The sequence below is a fragment of the Barbus barbus genome, assembly GCF_936440315.1.
Source record: "Barbus barbus genome assembly, chromosome: 22".
Classification (NCBI taxonomy): domain Eukaryota; kingdom Metazoa; phylum Chordata; class Actinopteri; order Cypriniformes; family Cyprinidae; genus Barbus; species Barbus barbus.
The window spans coordinates 8397945-8423125 of record NC_136750.1 but is presented as its reverse complement, the minus strand read 5'-3'; the positions used below and the strand labels follow the sequence as shown (position 1 = coordinate 8423125).

Here is a 25181-nt window from a genome sequence, read left to right as displayed (position 1 = left end):
ACTGATCAGCATTTACAAGAAACTTTACCTTCAGTTACTGCAGCAAAAGGGGTTCATACCAGATACTAAAAGCAAATATTTCAGATATATATATATATATATATAAATACATACATACATGTGTGTGTGTGTATATATATATGTGTGTGTACACGTGTGTATATATATGTGCTGCTGCAGAGCAAGTACCACTTACTACTGGCAATACATCCACAGACATTTTGCTGTGATCATGTTAGACAGTTCTTCTGCTTGCATTTTTTTTTGTTGACGAAGCACAGTGTAATGGAGACTTTGCAAAGAGACTTTTGTCGAATCAGGAAGAAGCCAATTGTATTGAATATGACAACAGCTACATCACACACTGCAAGTAAGAAATTTCATGCTTTTCTGAGAATGTTTTTATTTTTTTTAATGGATAATGTTTTCAAAACATATATGTATAATACTTTTTCCTATGCAGTGATGTTAACCAAACATAATAGTGTCTGTTTACTGATAAGCGACCTCCTTAAAATGCATGATTTCAGGGTCAGAATGAGGATTAAAAATATTTTTTAAATTTTTTTTTTTTTTTTATTGTGCTAACATTATAAGTGGCCTTCAAAGAGCACATTAAAATAATTAAAAAAATAAAGTCATTTAAAACAAATATTTATTTTCCACTAACAAGGTAGTTGATAAATACAAAGTTCTGTCATGAAATTATAGATGGTGTGGGGTGGTTATAACATCATTATTCACATCCTGCAGCTGATTGGTTCTATTCCAACTGTTACGGGGCTGACGAGACGTGAGACATGCGGATCCATATGCAAAGCTTTATTATTAAACATGGTCAGAAACAGGCAGGGTCAGACAGTGGCAAACAGGTATGGCAAGGGCAAGACAGAGCAATCCATGGAGCAAGCGTGGGTCAACGATCAGCGAACAATATCCAAAGGGGCAAGGCAGAGAGATAATCCAGAGTCGAGAGCAATAAGTCCAAACAGGGAGCGAACAGAGTCCAAACGGCAGAGGCTAAGGGTAAATCCAGGAAACAAGAGCAGGGTCAAACACGGCAGGAAAACAAGGCAAGACTAAGGCAATGACTATGGCTCTGTAAAGTTGCTATCGCTAGAAAAGTGATAAACGCTAACAATACTCGGCCCTGAGCAAGAGCAAGTCCCAGGCTTATCTGGTGTGTGGTGGTGATTGAAATGATGATCAGGTGTGGGAGAGATAGAGAACAGCTGTGCGTGTCGTCAGTGCAATGTATTGTGGGAACTGTAGTCCAGTGTGCTGTACGAGTCCATGTGGTGAGTGAGTGACATCTGGTGGCGAGTTAACGGAAGAGCATGGCCAGGATTCGTGACATAGCCCCCCCCCAAGGAGCGGCTTCCAGACGCTCTTATATAGTCCAGGAGGGCGGTGGAGCGGAGGCGGAACAGGGGGAGGGACGGAGGGCCAGGTCCATGAGGAAGTGGGAAGACCGGGGACTGAGGCAGAACCGGCAGAGCAGGACACCCAGGCGGAACCGGAGACCAGGACAGAGCAAGAGCCCACCAGGGCGGAGCAGACGGACCAGGAGCCCACCAGGGCGGAGTAGATGACCACCAGACCGGAGTAGAAGACCACCACGGCGGAGCAGACGACCACCAGACCCGAGCAGAAGACCCCCACGGTGGGGCAGACGACCACCAGACCCGAGCAAGAGCCCACCAGGGCGGAGTAGACGGACCAGGAGCCCACCAGACCGGAGTAGAAGACCACCACGGCGGAGCAGACGACCACCAGACCCGAGCAGAAGACCACCATGGCGGGGCAGAGGACCACCAGACCTGAGCAGAAGACCCTCGCCAGGAAGCAGACTGGCCAGGAAACCATGGCAGAGTCTGAGATCTGGGGGAAACAGACAACACAGGGAGAGCATTCATGATCTCAGGGGGCGTGGCAGGGCAGGACGAGGATTCATAGACTGCGTTTTTAGCCGTGACAGGACAGGGCGTGAGCTCACAGACAGCCTCTTTAGCCGTGACAGGACAGGGTGAGAGCTCACAGATGGCCTCTTTAGCCGTGACAGGACAAGGCGTGAGCTCACAGACGGCCTCTTTAGCCGTGACAGGACAGAGCGTGAGCTCACAGACGGCCTCTTTAGCCGTGACAGGACAGAGCGTGAGCTCACAGACGGCCTCTTTAGCCGTGACAGGACAGGGCGAGGGCTCACAGACGGCCTCCTTAGCCGTGACAGGACAGACAGTGAGTTCAGGGACGGCCTCCATGGCCGTGACAGGGTAGACAGTGAGTTCAGGAACGGCCTCCATGGCCGTGACAGGGCAGACCATGAGGTCAGGAATGGCCTCCGTGGTCGTGACAAGACAGACAGCGAGTTCATGAGTGGGCGCCACCACCTCGGGAGGTTCTGCAGCGGAAGCTGCCACCTCTGGTGGTTCTGCAGTGGACGCCGCCTCCTCTGGAGGTTCTGGGGCAGACTCGTGGACTGAAGAGGCCTCAGGAGCACAGTGTGCAGCCCACACACTCAAAATGGCAACCGCCATAACGGGAAGCACTGAGGTCAGGGGAACAGTCTCTGTAATAGCCAAGGTTGAGGCCCTGGGAATGCCAGCTACTCGCACCGACATCAGTGGTGGGTCCATCACACTGGATATCAGAACTCGAAGGACCGACCTTGAATCCTTGGGTGTGACAGACTCTGGCTGGAGCACTGTGACGTGGTGTGACTCTGGCTTGACAGCGACGGCGTGAGCAGACTCTGGCTTGACGGCGTGAGCAGACTCTGGCTTGACGGCGTGAGCAGACTCTGGCTTGACGGCGTGAGCAGACTCTGGCTTGACGGCGTGAGCAGACTCTGGCTTGACGGCGTGAGCAGACTCTGGCTTGACGGCGTGAGCAGACTCTGGCTTGACGGCGTGAGCAGACTCTGGCTTGACGTCTGGCTTGACGGCGTGAGCAGACTCTGGCTTGACGGCGTGAGCAGACTCTGGCTTGACGGCGTGAGCAGACTCTGGCTTGACGGCGTGAGCAGACTCTGGCTTGACGGCGTGAGCAGACTCTGGCTTGACGGCGTGAGCAGACTCTGGCTTGACGGCGTGAGCAGACTCTGGCTTGACGGCGTGAGCAGACTCTGGCTTGACGGCGTGAGCAGACTCTGGCTTGACGGCGTGAGCAGACTCTGGCTTGACGGCGTGAGCAGACTCTGGCTTGACGGCGTGAGCAGACTCTGGCTTGACGGCGTGAGCAGACTCTGGCTTGACGGCGTGAGCAGACTCTGGCTTGACGGCGTGAGCAGACTCTGGCTTGACGGCGTGAGCAGACTCTGGCTTGACGGCGTGAGCAGACTCTGGCTTGACGGCGACGGCGTGAGCAGACTCTGGCTTGACGGCGTGAGCAGACTCTGGCTTGACGGCGACGGCGTGAGCAGACTCTGGCTTGACGGCGACGGCGTGAGCAGACTCTGGCTTGACGGCGACGGCGTGAGCAGACTCTGGCTTGACGGCGACGACGTGAGCAGACTCTGGCTTGACGGCGACGGCGTGAGCAGACTCTGGCTTGACGGCGACGACGTGAGCAGACTCTGGCTTGACGGCGACGACGTGAGCAGACTCTGGCTTGACGGCGACGACGTGAGCAGACTCTGGCTTGACGGCGACGACGTGAGCAGACTCTGGCTTGACGGCGACGACGTGAGCAGACTCTGGCTTGACGGCGACGACGTGAGCAGACTCTGGCTTGACGGCGACGACGTGAGCAGACTCTGGCTTGGCAGGCATGACGTGAGCAGACTCTGGCTTGGCAGGCATGACGTGAGCAGACTCTGGCTTGGCAGGCATGACGTGAGCAGACTCTGGCTTGGCAGGCATGACGTGAAGGGGTGCTGTTGCTGCCGCCATTTTGTGAGTGAGTGCGGTGCCGTGTTCCTCCGCGACACCCACAGTGAACGGAGAGCCCACACACAGCAAAGCATAGTCCATAAAGATGAACGGGGACCCTCGCAGATTAACTGAGACTTGAGCGGCTGATTAATGCCCTCACAAAAAAAGTCTATTAGTGCATAGTCTGGCAGATCAGAAAAATAGGCGAGGTCTAAGTACTCCTGTATGTATTCCTCGAGCGGTCTCAAACCCTGCTCGAGGGTTAACAACAGTCGTGCAGTGTCCATACCTGGCCAATGTCCTCGGGAAAAGCTGCTGGATCCTTGTGGGGCCGAGTATTCTGTTACGGGGCTGACGAGACGTGAGACATGCGGATCCATATGCAAAGCTTTATTATTAAACATGGTCAGAAACAGGCAGGGTCAGACAGTGGCAAACAGGTATGGCAAGGGCAAGACAGAGCAATCCATGGAGCAAGCGTGGGTCAACGATCAGCGAACAATATCCAAAGGGGCAAGGCAGAGAGATAATCCAGAGTCGAGAGCAATAAGTCCAAACAGGGAGCGAACAGAGTCCAAACGGCAGAGGCTAAGGGTAAATCCAGGAAACAAGAGCAGGGTCAAACACGGCAGGAAAACAAGGCAAGACTAAGGCAATGACTATGGCTCTGTAAAGTTGCTATCGCTAGAAAAGTGATAAACGCTAACAATACTCGGCCCTGAGCAAGAGCAAGTCCCAGGCTTATATGGTGTGTGGTGGTGATTGAAATGATGATCAGGTGTGGGAGAGATAGAGAACAGCTGTGTGTGTCGTCAGTGCAATGTATTGTGGGAACTGTAGTCCAGTGTGCTGTACGAGTCCATGTGGTGAGTGAGTGACATCTGGTGGCGAGTTAACGGAAGAGCATGGCCAGGATTCGTGACACCAACACATTCTCACTTCCAACTCGTCACATATTAATGCTTGGTCAGGACCCTTTGACATCACTTTTTGACACTCAGGGAGCCCCTTTAGCGTCATTTTTCGGCATGCAGGGTCCTCCATTGCTTTAAATAAGAAACTCTTGGCATCAGTATGCCGACACGAAAGGCATTGGTAATTTTATCGTCATGATTAAATTTTATATTGGGTAATAATATTTCCATTATTGCATATATGTTGGGGTGTGATTTTTCAATGTAAACAGCACGTAACACAACCCCTGATCCTAAACCTACCATTTGTCAATAAAACATATAGATAACAAGATATAAAAGGCAGATACAACTACAGTCATAATTTATTCAAAAATAATTAATATTCCAAGTATACTTCCGAGGCAAAACAATAGATGTGTGAGAGGAATAGATGCGATCACCATCTCTATCCGCCGTAAAGCTCATCCTGTATGCTGTATTTTGTGTGCAAATTCAAAAAATGCCGCCAGAAGAAGCCTTAGATCAGCCTTGGTTGTGAAATGCTCTTGGCTCTTGTGTGTCTCGTGACGATTGCTTCATGCTACAAGAGTATCTTTTGGAATGAGATGGGAGGGTTTTTTAATGGAGCTGGATCATTTTCAGCGATGAAAACCTTATTTTTTACTCACTTCGCATAAAGATATCGTAAGGCTTCAGAAGACTTTGAATGCAACACAACTTGTTTGTAATGCTTTTATACTGCTTTTTTAATGGTCAGTTTTTGCGATAAATACCTGTGACTGTACTAATATTTGCCTGGTACGTGTTTTATATTGTTCAGAAGTGGGTAGGTTTAGGGTAGGGGGTGGGGTTAGGTGCTCCAATGAAAGTATACATTTATATAAAATTATTTATATTTTTTATAAATGCATGCAAACCATTAAACTAAGACAAACAACTGAAAACAATGGCAGACCCTGCACGTTGAAAAATGGGGTCCTGACCAGGCGTCAATATGTGACGAGTTGGGAGTGAGAAAGTGTTGTCTTTTCACATCAGCAGCTGCTCAACATTCAAACACTTGACTAGTGCTTGCTGTAGCAGTTGCAGCGCACTTCAGAAACCCTCCACCTTCCCCAGTTCCACCTGTATGGTTGCTATGGGGTGATTTCATATATGTTATATATAGGGGTTATTTCACATATGTTATATGTGCAGCAGCAGTATTTCTTACATCAGTGGTTCTCAAACTGGGGTACGCGTACCCCTGGGGGTACGTGAGATGACGGAGGGGGTACGCAAACAAAATTCTAAGTTTTGGCATTCATTTAATTTTACCCCAACTTAAAGTAACATTAAAACTGAACAAGCATTTCTGACAAGCAAAATGTTGCTTCTAATGTAAAAACAGAAAAATGGGAGTGCTGTAGATGGTCAAATACATGATATCCAATCAGCTTACTTCATATTTTGCAAGATATGAAGCAAGAATGCAAATTTTCCTGAATATTCAAACGATGGCAAATGTGATATTAATTTTTACAACAGTTAAACAAAAAAGGTAACATTAAGTGAACATTTTACATATTGAATGTAGCATACATTTTAACCAGAATATTGTCATGTTTGTTCTATTTTGCAACAAAATAATAATAGTTCCAACGAAATCCGTATCATCTGGTATGCGTCTCCAAACAACATACAGTGATGTTTCGTTAGTGAATGAATCTGCAGCTTTGAACGATTTGGAGAATCTAACCTATTCATAACTACAGCATTTTGCTTCAGTACTGAATTAATGAATGAATGAATGAATGAATGAAGCGACGCCTGGCTCGTTAAGATAGTGACTTGCCACCACCTATTGGCGCTTTTATTTTTAAATCTACAAGTATCACTTCGATGTGCCATCATTTATTGCTTTATTTATTATATTAATAATACACTTAATGGAATGTTAAGAATATGACATAAAACATGACACAATTAATAAGGATAGAACATCTTTGTCTCTATAAAGGTAAAAAATTCACCTGTAAATCAATATAACAGGCAAATATTGTCCTTTAATAGAAAAGTTGTGACTGCGGTCTAAGTGGAAGAGAGGGGGTACGCAGAAGAACTGTCTTACATGATCACTGCAAAATGTCTGTGGATGTATTCCAGTAGTAAGCGTTACTTGCTCTGCAGCAGCAGTAGCGCAGCAGATCTATTCTGCCAAAACAAAACACATTAACATTGCCATGTATATTACCACACTAATCTTTCAGAGAGTTGTCATGACAAAAATATTAAAATTGACTTCTGTCAACTGGATATGGTTATCACCTGAGTCTGATAATGTCAAGATGGCCAAATCTGTCTGACTGATATATCAGTTTATCACTAATTGGGATTTACTAGTCTTTTAATAAGAGTGATTTTGATCTCTGCCCTATTCAGCCAGGGATTATTGCACCAGTCCCCCATAACAATAATATAGATTTATCACTTCTGTCGCTGTTCTGTGTTGCTGATTCTGTCAGTTTGTATCCATTAAGTGAAAGGGCAAAGTTGGAATTCTAAGAGGAGCATTGACATCAGCACTTTGGGGAAACACAAATGTCTTGGGAAAGATGAATTTTCCTGAGCCACAGGGCAGGTAATGCCATGTAACCTGATTTACCCCTGCAGTGTCACGAGGGACAGTGTGCTGTTTATGACCATCTGTGGAGAGGTTTGACAGTTCAGAAGAAGATAGGGTCTTATGCGATGAACGTCATTACAGAAAAGCAGATGTGTTGCTTTGATAGGAATACATCTCGAAAGTGCTTTCTCTGAGCTCAAATAGCAAGGTCAGTCTCTCTGGTTTCCTTTGCACTGAAGGTATTCTCATTCATTCTAAGTAACTTTGTATTAAATTTACTTAGAAGTACATTTTATAAATTACAGGAAAAAAAGAGTTAACTCAGTAAAAGTTAACTGAAGAAGTGTAGTGTAGTGCTGGACAGATTCAAAAGAACCAAACTGAACAAAATATTTGATTCAAATAATTTGTTTGTGAATTATCCATCAGAGAACCACGTTCAGCTTGTATTTTATATATGGTGACCTGTCAAAGACATCGTGAAACACCACTGGTGCTTGTGCACTATAAAGTTTCAGTGAAGTTTATAAAACTTAAAAGTATGTAGATATTGTTTTAATTCCAAACACTGCAATAATAGTAAAATATTTTTTTTTATTATCAAATCATGCAGTTCAGAGTTAGTTACACTGTAACAGTGAAAGTGTTAAGTAAAGGCTACACTGAACTGCACTGTGTGTGTCATGTTTCTGATTAAGTCAATGAATCAGGTCATAAGAGACATTCTTTTGGGAGCTGGAACACGCTGGTTAGTTTTGAAATTTTCTTTAAGTTGTTCTGTTTTCTGGGAGATAATATTCTTGACAGGTTTTGTTAGATTGATCCTTTGAGTTCATCCTTTATCAGCATTCATTATTTGGTAATCTAATACTACCAATAGTCTACACACTACCAATAGTCACACATCATTTTAGTCAGTGAACAACAGCACATTAAAATGCACCATCAGAACTGAGCATCATCATAAGCAAATAACAGACACGCATCCCTATGCATAATATATCATTGACTTTCACACAGCTCATCAAGTGAAGAGAACATAACTGAATAAAACCTTCTGCATCGGTCCCTCAGCAAAGCCACTGTGGTTCAGGCAACCACAAGTTGTGCTATTAGAAACAAACAAACAACAAGAAAAGTAAATAAATAAATACAATATATGGGTAGTTGAAAAATAGGCAGCAAAAAATGCTTTTTTTGTAAAATACATTTTTTGAAAAAGAAATGCATATATTTATGTAGTGTGAAGTCTGATCTTTGAGAAAATGTATGACCCTGGACCACAAAAACAGTCGTAAGTGTCAGTTTAAAAAAAAAAAAATTATACTGAATAAATACGCTTTCAATTGATGTATGGTTTGTTAGGATAGGATTATATTTGGCAGAGATACAACTATTTGAAAATCTGGAATCTGAGGGTGCAGAAAAATCAAAATATTGAGAAAATCGCCTATAAAAGTGTCCAAATGAAGTTCTTAGCAATGCATATTACTAATCAAAAATTAAGTTCCCTTCCAGGAACTTGAGCTGCGTCGAAATCTAGGGGAACGTGACGTGACCTTCAGCGTGACCGCACTCTGAATCACATGTGTCACCCTGTCCAATAGAAGGGTGAGACGTCACGGGCGGGTGACGTAATCGACCAGGAAGCATAAAAGCACGTGTGGTGGAACCGGCGTTTGCTTTTTGTCATTCAGCAATCGCTACTCTGTGTGTGTGTGTCTGTTGATTTGTGTTGTGAGTCTTATTTAGTGTTGTTTGTCCCTCACAATCACTTGAAATAAGCTCCACAATGTGTGCAAGCACTTGGGGGATCTGGCGGACGGGTTGGAGACGGGTTTGCCCTATCTCCTCCTGCATTCCCAAGATCTAGTGCTCTCGCTTGGGGCTGGAAGCCCGCGGTGCGGTTCTTCCTACTTTGAGTGAGAGCTCGCTGTTGTGTGCATTACATCATTCTCATTCATATCAGAAGCGATGCCCCGGGTGGAACAGACGCTCGCAAGCTATCTGTTCCCTGGCGTGGCGTCGTCTCTGAAGGCTCCGACCTTGCCGCTGCACACAATTTCAGCGCTGGTGGGCAAGGGGTACGTGGCTGCAGGTCAGGCTGGTGCTTGTCTACACACCATGGCGGTGTTACAGGTGTACCAAGCCGACATACCTGCTTAAAGAGCTAGATGAGGGATAGGAGCTCAAATCTGCTATCTCTGAGCTCCGTCAAATCGCTGGTGGCTGTGGAGAGACCTCTGTGGTTGACCCTATCTGACATGAAGGGGAAGATAGGGTCTTCCTCATGGACGCCCCGCTTGCGCCTTCTGACCTGCTTGGCGACGCCGTCAATTCCGTCGTCAACAGGTACCAGGAGGCCCGTAAACAAGCGGTGGCGTTCCAGCGGTTCCTCCCTCGCCGAGCTCTAGCTCAGGGGGCTGCTGGGCGGGAGCAGCCCTCACCGCGTGCCAGCTCCTCATACAGAGAGGCACAAAAACAGAGCGTTGCTACGTTGTGCTCCTGAGGGATACACACAGGGCAAAGACTTGGAAGCATCTCGTTCCCCTAGCGTTTCGACGCAGCTCGAGTTCCTGGAAGGGAACGTCTCAGGTTACGTATGTAACCCTGGTTCCCTGAAGGGAACAAGACACTACGTCTCGAGGCCATACTTCCGGCATAATTGCGAGCGGTTGCTTCATTCCTAGAAGCAAACACCGGTTCCACCGCACATGCTTTTATGCTTCCTGGTCGATTACATCACCCACCCGTGACATCTCGCCCTTCCATTGGACAAATTACACATGTGATTCAGAGCGCGGTCACGCTGAAGGCGTTCCCCTAGCGTTTCGACGCAGCATCTCGTTCCCTTCAGGGAACCAGGGTTACATACGTAACCTGAGACGTTTTGTTATATGTACAGTAAGAAATGTATAAAATATCTTCATGGAACATGATCTTTACTTAATATTCTAATGATTTTTGGCATAAAAGAAAAATTTATATTTTTGACCCATTGTGCTGTTCTATAGAAACATTCAGCATTTATTTGATATAAAAGTTGTAGTAAAGTGACCCCTTCTGTTGGGTATTGCATATAATTTTGTTAATGTCCTTATATGATGACATCACAAATGTGAGCCCTGCAGCAAAGAAGAGCATGCGGTCATGGCTACTATTGCTCCTTTATTTAAGTTGTTTTGAAGGCACTTTCGGTATGTAGATGTCGCTACATTATAATTCCTATGCATATTTATATCTTATATCCCAGATGTAAATTTAGTTTTCTTTGTTTCGTGAATGCACAATCTGTTTCTGTTATAGTTGATGCTAACTATATTCAATGTAAAAGCCTTTGTTGTGCTTATGCAAACGTGTAATTGACGCTGTACATTTAGGATTCTGTATTTTGTATATTTTACAGTTTTACGTTATTCTTTGGGCAGCAGTAAACCTTGGAAACAATCCCTGTGTCTGTTGTCTTTGGGAGGCATTATCTGACTGCATACTCAAGCAAGGCGTTTGAGATAAAGGCCAGAACAGTAAAACGAAAATCTTCAGTGACCAACTTCTAGTTTCTAACTAGCCCATAAGGTGATCTTCCTCCTACGATGTCTAAGTCTGCATCACGGAGGCAAGCATCTAATGCATCATGTTCGTCTGCTGCAATGGCTAGAGCAGAGGCTGAAGCGGCTAAAGCGGAAATAGCGTTTGCTAAGAAAGAAAGTGAAATTAAAATACAACAAGCACAGCTTGAGGCATCACTAGAGACTTTAAGGCTGCAAAAAAGAGCTGCAGCCATACAAGTGAAGGCAGAGGCTTTAAAAACAGCTGCAGAGCAAGAGAGTAGGGGGAATTTGAGCGTAATAGACCTACCTATAGAGGATACAACAGAACGCACACAGGCTTACTTATCGGAACAAGTGGATAGTGCTGTAGATTCACAAATGCCAGTGCTGGATGGGCCGTTTTATGATAACGGAGGCATAACCGTTTCAGAAGTGTAACAACCACAGACTACTGAATCCTACATGCAGCAGGAGGGTCAGCGTGGTTTTTATGCCATACCACACAAATCCCAGCCTGTCAATGTAGAGTGTGTGCAGTACCCTACCATTTCGCAAGCCAAGGATGTACAGTTGCCATGCCCAGCTCAGCATGAGTCATACTTCAGGTCATCTCGAGATGGGCATCACCCACGATCTGCACCATTTCCAGGCAGTGAGGAAAGGAGCGGAGACAGAAGGGTGCCGCTCGACTATTATCAGACTCGGTCAGCAACACCTTTACAAGCTGGACAGTATCAAGTTAATCTATATGCAAATAATCAAATGTCCGATGTCGTCAAGTATATCGCAAGACGTGAATTAGTGTCTACCAGTCTTACGCAGTTTAACGATCATCCAGAGACTTTCAGAGTGTGGAGGGTATCCTTCATAAATGCCACTAAAGACCTTAACCTCTCACCTAGCGAGGAGATGGACTTGCTAGTGAAATGGTTGGGGTGTGAGTCAGCTGAGCATGCAAAACGGATCAGAGCTGTGCACATTAACCATCCGTTACAAGGGCTCAGGCTGATTTGGGACAGACTTTATGAAACATATGGCTCGCTGGAAATGGTAGAAAGTGCTCTATTCGCTAAACTGGAGAGCTTCCCAAAAATAGCAAACAGAGACAGCCACAGACTGCGTGAGCTGGGAGATTTGCTCATGGAGATCCAAGCAGCTAAGCAGGATGGTGATCTAATGGGTCTTTCCTATCTAGACACACCACGGGGAGTAAATCCGATAATTCAGAACTTGCCATTCAGCTTACAAGAGAAGTGGCTCACAGTGGGATCTAAGTACAAAGAGGACTGCATAGTTTGCTTTCCACCCTTCAAGTTTTTAGTAGACTTTGTATGTCAGCAAGCTAAAATGCACAATGATCAAAGTTTCTTTCTCACAGCTGTACAGAAAGAAACTCGCAAACCAAACAGGCAGTTAAACAAATCTGTTTTTCCCAGATCTGTCATCACACACAATACACAGGTCTCCTCTTAGGATTCATCAGCTGCCAGCGAACTCAAAAATAAGGTAAATCCAGCAAAACAGTGCTTTCTACACAATAAGCCTCACCCTCTGTTCAGATGTAGAGGATTCAGGATTAAACCTATGGAAGAGAGAAAGTCATTGCTCAAACAACAAGGCATGTGCTTTAAATGTTGCAGCTCCATATTCCACATGGCAAAGAACTGTGATCAGGATGTAAAGTGTTCAGAATGTGGCAGCGTTACCCACATGGCTATGCTCCATCCAGGCCCAGCACCATGGACGAAAGAACCACAATTACCGACATCAGAGGATCACAAAGAAAGTGAGGACGTACCAGTGGAATCTGAGGTTTCCTCAGCTTGTACAGAGGTATGTGGAGACGTTCAACTTCCACGCTCATGCTCCAAGGTATGTCTCGTGAAAGTATTCCCTGAAGGCCACCCAGAAAAGGCAGTCAAAACGTATTTGATACTAGATGATCAAAGCAACAGATCGCTCGTAAGATCAGAATTCTTCAATCTGTTTGACATTACAGAGTGTAATGTAGCCTACACTCTCAAAACATGCGCAGGCACAGTCGAAACAGAAGGCAGGCTATCACGAGGCTTTCAAGTGGAATCCTTTGATGGAAGTTTAGTCTTACCCTTACCGGTTCCAGACAACCGTTCTGAAATCCCCACTCCGGGAGTAGTTAGTAACCACAGGCATCTAAAACATCTTGAAAGATACATTCCAGAGCCCGATCATTATGTTCTCATTCTTCTCCTGTTAGGCAGAGATATGATCAGAGTCCACAAAGCCCATAAGCAAGTGAATGGGCCACGAAATGCTCCCTTTGCACAAAAGTTGGACTTCGGGTGGGTAATCATTGGAGACATGTGCCTCGGGAAAGTTCATAAACTGACTTTCATCCAAACTTACCACACCAACATTATGGAAAACGGTCAGTCTACATACTTTCCATGTCCTAACAACTACACTGTAAAGGATAGATCCCAAAGCGAGTCACTGACCAAGTCCCTTATCAAGGAGCGGACTCAAAGACTAGCAGAATGGGATGTATTTCAGAGAACAAAAGATGACGAGAGAACAGCTCAGTCTTATCGAGGACAGACTCTTTCTGCAGATCATGGACAGAGAAGTCTATAAAGACGAGGAAAATTCATGGGTTGCCCCACTCCCATTCAAGCAGCCAAGGCAATATCTTCCAAACAATCGTCCACAACCTGTGGAACGCTTCAATTCACTTCTACAATCTTTCAGGAAGAAGCCTGAGATGAAAAAAGGCTTTGTAGCCTTTATGGAGAGGCTATTTCAAAATGATCATGCAGAAATAGCTCCTTCAGTTGGTCCAAATGAACAGTGTTGGTATCTACCTTCTTTTGCTGTGTCCCATCCAAAAAAGCCATCCCAGATCCGAGTGGTCTTTGACTCGAGCGCTCAATGCAAAGGGGCATCACTGAACAAGGTTCTCTTGACGGGTCCTGACCTCAACAACAGTCTCCTCGGTGTCCTCATGCGGTTTCGCAAAGAGCCTGTCGCCTTCGTGGTAGATATACAACAAATGTTCCACTGATTTAAATTACGATCTGCAGACAGGAACCACCTCAGGTTCCTCTGGTTTCATGAAAATAACCCAGAGAACGAGGTCACGGAATACCGTATGAAGGTACACGTATTTGGGAACAGTCCCTCTCCGGCAGTGGCCATTTACTGTCTTCGTCGTGCAGCCCAAGAAGGACTAGAGGAATTCGGTCAAGGCGCCCTACAGTTTGTGGAGCAAGACTTTTACATGGATGACGGATTGAAGTCCTTACCCTCCTCAGAGATGGCAATCGACCTGTTAAAAAGGACACAGGACATGCTGGCTGGATCTAACTTGAAGTTGCATAAACTGGCTTCAAACAGCAAGGAAGTTATGGGAGTATTCCCATCTGAGGATTACACCTTCATGGCTGAAGTTACTGCCATTATATACAACAGACCACTGATACCTGTGTCTACTGATCCAACAGATCCTTTCATCCTAACACCTGCCACATTACTTACCCAAAAGACTGGTACTAGCTCAATTCCTCCTGGGGACTTTGGAAAGCCTGATCTATACAAACAACAGTGGCGTACTGTGCAAAGCCTCGCAAACACTTTCTGGGACAGATGGCGTAAACAGTACCTTTCAACCCTACAGCATAGACGAAAATGGCAACACCAACAGCCAAACGTTTCCAAAGGATGCATAGTTATGCTCAAGGACTCTCAGTCAACACGGAACGATTGGCCCCTGGGCATCATAACGGAAACTTACCCCAGCCAAGATGGGCGAGTTCGAAAGGTACAAGTAAAAATCATTGGGAAAGATGGACCCAAACTGTTTCTGAGACCTATTAATGAGATAGTACTCCTCCTCCATGAAGATTTGGAATAGACCGTTCAGGTTTACACTCAAGTAAGAAGGTTTGGTATTCCCTGAATACCAGACGGGGAGTGTGCTGTTCTATATGAACATTCTGCCTTTACTAGATATAAAGTTGTAGTAAAGTGATCCCTTCTGTTCAAAGTTGGGTATTGCATATCATTTTGTTAATGTCCTTATATGATGACATCACAAATGTGAGCCCTGCAGCAAAGAAGAGCATGCGGTCATGGCTAATATTGCCGCTTTATTTAAGTTGTTTTGAAGGCACTTTCGGTATGTAGATGTTGCTACATTATAGTTCCTATGCTAGATTGTTATATCTTATATCCCAGATGTAAATTTAGTTTTCTTTGTTTCGTGAATGCGCAATCTGTTTCTGTTATAGTTGATGCTAACTATATTCAATGTAAAAGCCTTTGTTGTGCTTATGCAAACATGCAATTGACGCTGTACATTTAGGATTCTGTATTTTGTATTTTTTACAGTTTTACTTTATTCTTTGGGCAGCAGTAAACCTTGGAAACAATCCCTGTGTCTGTTGTCTTTGGGAGGCGTTATCTGACTGCATACTCAAGCAAGGCGTTTGAGATAAAGGGCAGAACACCCATACAATGTATTTTTGGCTATTGCTACAAATATAACCCAGCGACTAAAGACTGGTTTTGTGGTCCAGGGTCACAATAAAGGGTCACTAACTTCATCAATTCTTTCACTGCGATATTTTTTTTTCCACATTTTTACTGAACTGTCCCATAATTTTGTCCTATGGTGTGACATAGCAAAAATAATAAAAATAAATAAATAAATAAAAACTCTTAATAATACATAAATAGCACGAGAGAGATTCATCTGCATTGTTAGACACTTATTTTCATATGGCGCTATTTATTTAATATGAAATTATAATTTAAAAAAAATTTCCCCATGACTTGTTTGGACAATTTAGACTAACTTGTTTGGACTAACTTTAACAAGAAGACAAACTTTGCTGTCATTTGTTCAAAACTGCTGAAAATTATAACATTTTAAGTTGAGTGATTTATTTTGAGATGAAAACAAATCTGTGGTTATTTTATGTGTGTCACACCATAGGATATTATTACGTCACCGAGCTTGACATTACCTTTTTTGCTCACCGGCCATTGTGGCTAGTGGTTTTCCAAATTTACTAGCCGCTCAGCATTTTCATTGGCCACAATTTTGTTGTTGGGAAATTACGTTTTATATTACTTAATACAGCATACAAAAATGTATTTAAATTGATTTCGAGGTCATTTTTGACCTATTTAAAGGGCATTTTTTCCCTAACTGTATTAAATGCATGCATCATCTTTCATAGTCAAATTCTCACATTTTATTAATAATTTCACTTAATATAATAAGATAATATAGGGCTGTTACCAATCATATGAAATCAGTATCTACAAAATCAATCTTTCCACTGCAGAAGAAACAGAAGTGACTGGAGTGGCATTCAGATGCATTTACACAGACATACATTGTAGCTGAAATACAGCACAAATGCATTTACACCACATGCAAAATTATAACAGCATAAATAATGTTGTGAGTTCGGTGTTTTAAAATATATATTTTTTATTATACTAATATGAAATGTTGGAGAAAATGCAGATGGGCTACTATGAAAGTAAACTGCCAGTAGGTGGCAGCAATCTTAATTAGTGAGTCATTGAAACATGCTTTCAAACTATTTGTTCAAGAATGAAGCAAGTGCCTGTCCTTATGAATGGACCACTGAATCACTGACTCAAATGATTCAAAATTCAAAAACGTGAATTATTCATTAACAAAACACCTCTGTGTTTTGAACTGACATGCTCTGTTCTGTTGTGATCTTTGTTTGGAACTATTTTCATTAACCAAATGGAGCAAAAACAGTCAACTTTGACAATATATCCTTTCAATAAATTCAAATTCAAATATTGAACTAAAATGTATATTAACTACTTGTTTGCAATCATGGTTTTCAGGGAACTTCACTCTCTTGGTCTGGTCATGTTGCTTAAACAGTTTGTATGCTATAAATATAAAAGCTAAGTTACATGTTCATGTTTCTTCTGTGTGCAGTTGCATTCATTTGTTTTGATTTCTCCACGAGATTCTCTCACATAGGCTGCTTGAGCGTCAACTGGTTGTTGTTACTGATTATCCATTATCAATCGCCGTTTACACTGAATGTAATAAAATCAGAATCATTCTCGCCGAAATTTCAGTGCAATTAAATGTTTTAATCAGATTAGTTGTCCGGTCAGGCAAGTAAAATTCTTTTCTTTCACTTGCCCCTTCAAAATAATCTACTTGTCCCGAACAAGCATTAATGTCGAGCTCTGTTACTGTATATATAAAATTCAACCTGCCAGAGTGGCTAGTGGGAGTGACTGTGTTACCCGCCACAGCTGAAATCCACCCGCATTTGGTGTGTTGGGGGTGTTAATGTCAAGCCCTGCGTCACACCATAGGACATTACGTCACACTTAGTCTCTGACATTTTATCCTACCCGTCAGATTTTCCTAGCGGGGCTTACTGCGCATGCACACATCAATATTTCATCCTTTTTCTCACGCTGAACAACAATATTTAATGCATCTACATTACTGTAAGTGGTAGGTTTAGGGTAGGTGTAGACATTAATAAAACACAATCTAATAGGTAGAAAAAATGATTTATTGTTGGTTTCCGGTAGCTGTATCCCACCGCGAATATAACACATAATTGCTGTATTTGCATTACTGTAAGGGTAGGTTTAGGGTTGTGGTAGGTGTAGACATTAATAAATCATAATTTATCAGGTAGCATTTTTCGTTGTCGAATTGTACTACCTACCGTTTTAATGGGAGGTAGGACAATCTGACAGGGTAGCACAAATCGACAGAACAGCGGCGCTTTGAATACACCATACAGCATTAGTTTTCCTCATCTACTTTGTACTTTGTGATCAACAAACAAACAAAAATTAGGGCTGCACGATAAATTGCATGCGATTGTCATGTGCATCTCGTCAGAAAAGCCGGTTCTGTGATCTCCATCACGTGCTTTTATATGGAGCAATATCGCGTTCATAATCGCAGATGAATCGTATTCGATTATGAAAGCGATATCACGTGGCTTGTCAGTGTAAGTGTCTTTATTAATGCCATTAATGTTTTTGTTATATAGCAGTGTATAGCACTAGTCAACTAAATGAATATAACATGGCAAAGATTGAATGTATTTTATTCCAGTCCCTGTATATAAGATTAGTATTGTCCAAGTTCAGAGGATGTCATATGTGATCAACTTACTTTGTTGTGTATTTTCAATATGAAAAAATCACTTTTATATTGATTCAATGGATTTAGTGCATTTTGAAGAAAAAAAAGTCATGGATTTATTGCATTTGGGGGGGGGGGGGCATGTGGGAGATGAGTTTTTATATTAAATCTTTGAAAATCAAACTCTGGATTTGAATTTTTTATGTTATTATAACCTAAATATGCTTTGTGAAAGTTTGAATATTTTGTGTGTGTGTATATATATATATATATATATATATATATAATATATATGTTCCACAGGTACATCTCAAAAAATTACAATATCATGAAAACAATTTTCTTGTAACTTATTTCAAAAAGTTAAACTTTCATATATTTTAGATTCATTACATGTAAAGTAAAACATTTCAAAAGTTTTTCATTTTAATTTTGACAATTAGAGCTTACAGCTCATGAAAGTCAAAAATCAATATCTCAAAATATTAGAATATTTACATTTGAATTTCAATTAATGACCATCCCTAAAGTATAAATTCCGGGTATCTTCTTTGAAACCACAATAATGGAGAACACTGCTGACTTGGCAATGATCCAGAAGACATTGACGCCCTCCACAAAGAGGGTAAGTCACCGAGGGTCATTACTGAAAGGTGTGGCTGTTTACAGAGTGCTCTATCAAAGCATATTAAATGCAAAGTTGACTGGAAGGAAGAATTTGGGTAGGAAAAGGTGAAGTGAAGTGAAGTGACATTCAGCCAAGTATGGTGACCCATACTCGGAATTCGTGCTCTGCATTTAACCCATCCAATGTGCACACACACAGCAGTGAACACACACACACCGTGAACACACACCTGGAGCAGTGGGCAGCCATTTATGCTGCGGCGCCCGGGGAGCAGTTGGGGGTTCGGTGCTTTGCTCAAGGGCACCTCAGTCGTGGTATTGAGGGTGGAGAGAGCGCTGGACATTCACTCCCCCCACCTACAATTCCTGCCGGCCGGAGACTCGAACCCGCAACCTTTGGATCACGAGTCCAACTCTCTAACCATTAGGCCACAACTTCCCCCACAAGCACAAGGTGCACAAGCCCCAAAAGGTGCACAAGCAACAGGGATGACCACAAGCTTGAGAATACTGTCAAGCAAAGCTGATTCAAACACTTGGGAGAGCTTCACAAGGAGAGGACTGAAGCTGGAGTCAGTGCATCAAGAGTCACCACGCTCAGACGTCTTCAGGAAAAGGGCTACCAAGCCACTTCTGAACCAGAGACAATGTCAGAAGCGTCTTACCTGGGCTGTGGAGAAAAAGAACTGGACTGTTGCTCAGTGGTCCAAAGTCCTCTTTTCAGATGAAAGTAAATTTTGCATTTCATTTGGAAATCAAGGTCCCAGAGTCTGGAGGAAGAGTGGAGAGGCACAGAATCCACGTTGCTTGAAGTCCAGTGTGAAGTTTCCACAGTCAGTAATGATTTGGGCTGCCATGTCATCTGCTGGTGTTGGTCCACTGTGTTTTCTGAAATCCACAGTCAACGCAGCCATCTACCAGGAAATTTTAGAGCACTTCATGCTTCCTTCTGCTGACAAGCTTTATGGAGATGCTGATTTCATTTTCCAGCAGGACTTGGCACCTGCCCACACTGCCAAAGGTACCAAAAGCTGGTTCAATGACCATGGTGTCACTGTGCTTGATTGGCCAGCAAACTCGCCTGACCTGAACCCCATAGAGAATCTATTGTCAAGAGGAAGATGAGAGACACCAGACCCAACAATGCGGATGACCTGAAGGCCGCTATCAAAGCAACCTGGGCTTCCATTACACCTGAGCAGTGCCACAGGCTGATTGCCTCCATGCCACGCCGCATTGATGCAGTAATTAATGCAAAAGAAGGCCCAACCAAGTATTGAGTGCATAGAAATTAACATACTTTTCAGAAGCCTGACATTTCTGTTTAAAATATCATTTTTTTATTGATCTTATGTACTATTCTAATTTTCTGAGACACTGAATTTGGGGTTTTCATTATCTGTAAGCCATAATCATCAAAATTTCAAGAAATAAAGGCTTGAAATATTTCACTCTATGTGTAATTAATCTATATAATGTATGGATTTCACTTTCTGAAATGAGTGACAAAAAATATTGACCTTTTTCATTATATTCAAATTTTTTTTAGATGTACCTCTATATATAGTTCAGAAGATGAAAACAACATGAAGACGAGTAAATGATTACAGATTTGTCAATTTTGAACAAACTACCCCTTTAATCTTGTCTATCAGTTTCTCCAGCTATGTACTGTTATTTACAGCTCTGAACCTCTTACTCTTTTAATAATCAATAGAAAAGCCATTAAAAAATTAACATCTATAAGGCCCAAGATGCCATAAGGGAATCAAGACATAATACACCAATTATATTTATCCACTTAAGGCCCCAAATGCAACACCTAAACATACACAATGAAAAAGGACTTATGAGAATCCAACAATTGCAAAATCCCACATTTCTGCATAGGATTTTACAGCATATAATGTGTATTATTTTATTAGAAAAATGTATGGGCTGAATCCCAGGCTGAATTGTACTGAAGCGTACACAAATGGTTTGTTTGTTTGTGTGTGTGCTTGTTAGTTAGTTAGTTAGTTAGTTTTAGTGAACCCCCCAAGAACATTGTGGTTCTTATATGTTATAATAATGAAGTTCATGTACAAATTAGGGCTGTCAGTTTAACGCGTTAACTTAAATAATTAGTTATTAAAAAATAACGCAATTAATATATTTTTAATGCACTGGCATCACCTCCAGACCTGTACATCATCTTACATTTCATACAGAATATGACTGTTGACAAATATGATGCAGGACTACAAATCCATAAATGCAGTTATGCCATAAAATTCAAAACATTGTGGCAAAAATGCTCCTGTATGAGTTTTTGTCTCATATATATCACATGATATCGATATCACCCAAGCAGCGAGAGCTGTATGTCCCGAATAGCACGAGTGCTAATGTTATTTTATACAACTGTTCAGTTAATAAGAAGTTGATATTGTGTTATACTTTAAACACAATATTGTCTGTTTTTGCTCAGTTTTACCAACAAAAATATTACCTATAAAGCCAAAGCAGAATTGTTGTGCTTCTCCGAGCAACACAGCGGTGTTTAGTTTTTGAATGAATCCATGTTTTGAACAAATCGTGTGAACCAATGATTCAAATGCCTATTAATAGAGAGAGCCGTTTACTTCATTCCTGAATGAATCAGCCGTTGAATGAATATGTGCATTCGACTTGAAGAACGGCTACAGACGGCGGTCAGCGAGAGTAGCCGGTTGCAGTCAGGGGTGGAGTTCAAAACAGAGCCGTCAAGCCGGACGCTTTCTGTTCCCATAAGTGACGCAGACCCTCACACGGTGTTTGCATACTCTATCACAGATTAAGTGAATGAAATGCAATATTTATCAAATGCATAGACGTTTTAGAAACATTTTCATGAGCAACAGAAACACTTTTTTATATACTGCTTAATACAGCACCATCTGTTCAAGAATAAAGTACAACATACTATTTAAATGCTAATAAAGTGGGGGTATATATGCTTTTATCTGTGTTTTATGATAAACGTGATTCAATATAAGATTGCAGCTACAGTAAAAAAGTTTTTACTTTTCAAAAAACACAGATTTGTGGCCATTATTGGAATTGAAAAGGTTAGCATAAACCCGAAACACACGTGGTCGTTGTCATCTAATCTGGCCAATCGTGAAACAGTTGTGTCGTCATCAGCACTCCCATCAGCCAGCTGCTCTCGAAACGCTCTCACGGTGCTTTGATGCCACACATGACAGTAACGTGGCGTCGGCGCCGTCTCAAGTCGTCAAAATTTCTAACCGGCATGCACTGCTTCAGGTCAGATTTTGATCAATCTGTGCAGCGCTGCATTCAGTCGAACGCACCTAATAAAGTCTCATAACGACTCATAAAGACAATTGCACGCTGGCAGATTTAGTTTCTTAGAGTATCATTTCATTAAGGGGGGTTAAAGGGATAGTTCACCCAGAAATAAAATATGTCATCATTTACTCAAACCTGAATGGCTTACTTTCTTTTGTGCAACATAAAAAGAAGGTATTTTGAAGACTGTTGGTAACAAAGCTGTTTTGGTTATCAATGACATGTGTTATAATTTCACAGCCAAATGTTATTTGCGATTAATTCGATTAATTAATCGACACATCATGTAATTACATTAAAAATTTTAATCGACTGGCAGCCCTAGTACAAATATATAGTCAATACCTCATTAATAATCAATAGAAAAGCCATTAAAAAATGAACATCTATAAGGCCCAAGATTCCATAAGGGAATCAAGACCATATTTATCCACTTAAGGCCCCAAAATGCAACACCTAAACATACATAATGAAATACAAGGACTTATGAGAATCCAACAATTGCAAAAAGCTTGGAACTATGGCTTTTCATTTTCCCAATTGCATTTGCAAATAACAACTATTTACTGCATTACTAATCACTACACATTCATCCATATTGGTTATCAGTTTTGAATTTGCTTTACTTTCAGTTAAGATGAATGAAAAACTGGTTGCACAGAAATAATTCAAGGAATGAGCTGCACTGCTTGTTTTGAAAAATCTTAATTTGTTAAAATTTTGTAATTAATTTTTGAATTAATCAACTTCACAAGATGTTAACTGATGGACTTGAGTCGATTGAGGATTGTGTCGATTACTTGTGGATCGAGCAAGTAATATAATGCTAAATTTCTCCAAATTTCATTTGATTTTATCTTGATGGGTTTTGACTTTTTAATGCCTTGATAGATTTAGTGTAGGTAAAGAGAACACACTTTAAGAGACAAGCACCAAAATATGACCCAAAACCAAACCCTGTACCAATCAACCCGCACTCTCCAACATGCTATAAATGTTTGGGAGAAATATTCAAAAAGGTCAAACACTGATCTATCTCGCTCACAGCACAGTGACCCAGTTAAAGCAAATCTTCACTTCTCAACTGGACACACACAAAGAGACTTTCCTTTGAATTTGATTTTATTTTTATTCTGCACTAAATATATTTTTCATCCTTTTAATTTGCATGATTATAATAATTAAGCTTTCATTAAACTGTTAAATTGAAAAAAAATCATTCACAATGTAGAACAACAGGATCTCTGCAGTTGCTCTTCCAGCATTTTTAGGACCAGCAAGCCTCAGTCAGCATCTCAGACCGTGCTGCCGTGGACAATTTTAATGCTCCTTTGCACGGTTTACTCATGACGCCTAGTGTGCAATATCTCAACTAATGATTAGTCCCTAGATTAGACGCTTTGGGAAAGCGATGTTAGTTATTTCATGCAATTAAATGATGCATGTGCAGTTATGGCAGGAAACAGATGTGGTTTAAGCGTGTTAGGTGTGTTATAAAGACAATATAGTGCTGCAATCTCGTGAAGAGCTGCAGTATCAATCAGCGCGCGCCTACACACTTCAATGCGTTACTGCTGGACACTCGCGTGCGCTTCATCACATTACACACACACCGTCCGCAAAAGTCAAGGCAAAGTAGTGTGTATGCTAGTCATTTTTGCATATTTGACACATGCAATGCAAAAGTACATATAAAATCTTACCAATCTCAGTGTTTTCATACAACCATAGGCCTATAGCCTACTCATATATTGAGATTTTTTGTGTGTTTTTGGATGTAAGGAAATCACTTTCAGTGCATGTGCAATCAGCAAAGGTGCAAGGCTTTTCTTTTCAACAAAATCATTGTTTCAATAATTTAGCCTATGTAAAAGCTGCGTGAGAAAACAGTATTTTAAGACGCCAGCTTTATAGATGAGATGTCGCCTTACCGTCGTAAGCCTGCGCGCTGTGGAACAAAAGTAGGAATATTGCTAAAGATGAGAGTTTAGTGCTCCGCATCCCTCCAGACGCATGTGTGCATGAGCATCTTCTCCTCCTCTCTCTCAGGATGCTCAATCTGTGCACATCTCTCCAGGTTCCTTCTACACGACCAGCCATTTGTGTTTGCAGAGGAGGTGGCCCGGTGTCGGTACTGGACCAGACATCTGCTCAGATCCGTGAGTCAGTGGGACGTGCGGTGGTCACGCCGCTCCAAGTGTCAGAGGAGAGCCGCATTCGTGAAAATGCCCATAGTCCACCATCACTGCGACAGGCGAAAGGGGTCTGCATTTCTGAATGATTTGTCTATGCATCAAACTCCTTACCGCCCATAATGTGATCGGATGTTGGAAAGGATGCATGCAATTCTTTGTCAGTTGTTCAGCTGTCTTGTGAGTGCTCGCAAGGGAAGCTGGAGCTGTACTAGTTTTGTGCCATGTGCATGCTCTAGTGGTCAGTATAGAATACTACTATTAGACTGATTTATAATACAATCCACCAGTTTCTAATAAAAACAAACATACAAAAACCACTATGTAAACACTTTGTTCCAGTTCTGGATGCTGACATGTTCTTTTAACTGTGTCTCAAGCGGCTAATTGCTTTTAAAAACGGTTATGTAATAATAGCTTACTAATATTAGGAATACACCCTTTCATTAAATAGATTTTTATTAGGGAAATTCATTAGCTGGTCTTCTTACAACAGAAGATATAATGCCCAACAATAACTGTGCCACAAAATTAAAGATTCTATGGGTGAGCAGGTGTTTTGTAACAGCGGTTAAGTTTTAGCACGGTTTAAAGTTGTACTGAATCAGGTGCCAGAATGTTAAACATAAATATAGGAGCCTGCGGAATCTTCAGTTTTCCAACATCTTTTGCATATTTGAACCCTTTCTAGCAGTGACTGTGTGATTTTGAGATCCACCTTTTCACACCGAGGACAATTGAGGGACTCGAACACTAGTGATGCCCCAGAAGGAAACACGATGCATTAAGAGCCGGGGGGTGAAAACTTCTTGAAATTGAAGATCAAGGTAAACTTTACTTAATTTGTCTTCCGGGAAATTGATCTTATCTTAATTTATCTTCTGTTGCTTCTGAAGGTCAGTACTAAATGTCCAAATAGTTCTTATTTTGT

General features: G+C 42.1%; 1 protein-coding gene across 1 annotated transcript in view; it reads right to left on the bottom strand.

The window, feature by feature from the left end:
- The window catches only part of LOC306888317 (UPF0606 protein KIAA1549L-like), a gene marked incomplete at both ends in the record, with an annotated part of 105583 nt that extends 81425 nt beyond the window's left edge, over window positions 1-24158 (bottom strand). Inside the window, one exon of the mRNA XM_079446533.1 lies at window positions 23990-24158. Within this exon, the coding sequence (XP_079302659.1) occupies window positions 23990-24158 (169 nt within the window). The remainder of the gene's footprint in view (window positions 1-23989) is intronic.
- Window positions 24159-25181: the final 1023 nt, after the last annotated feature.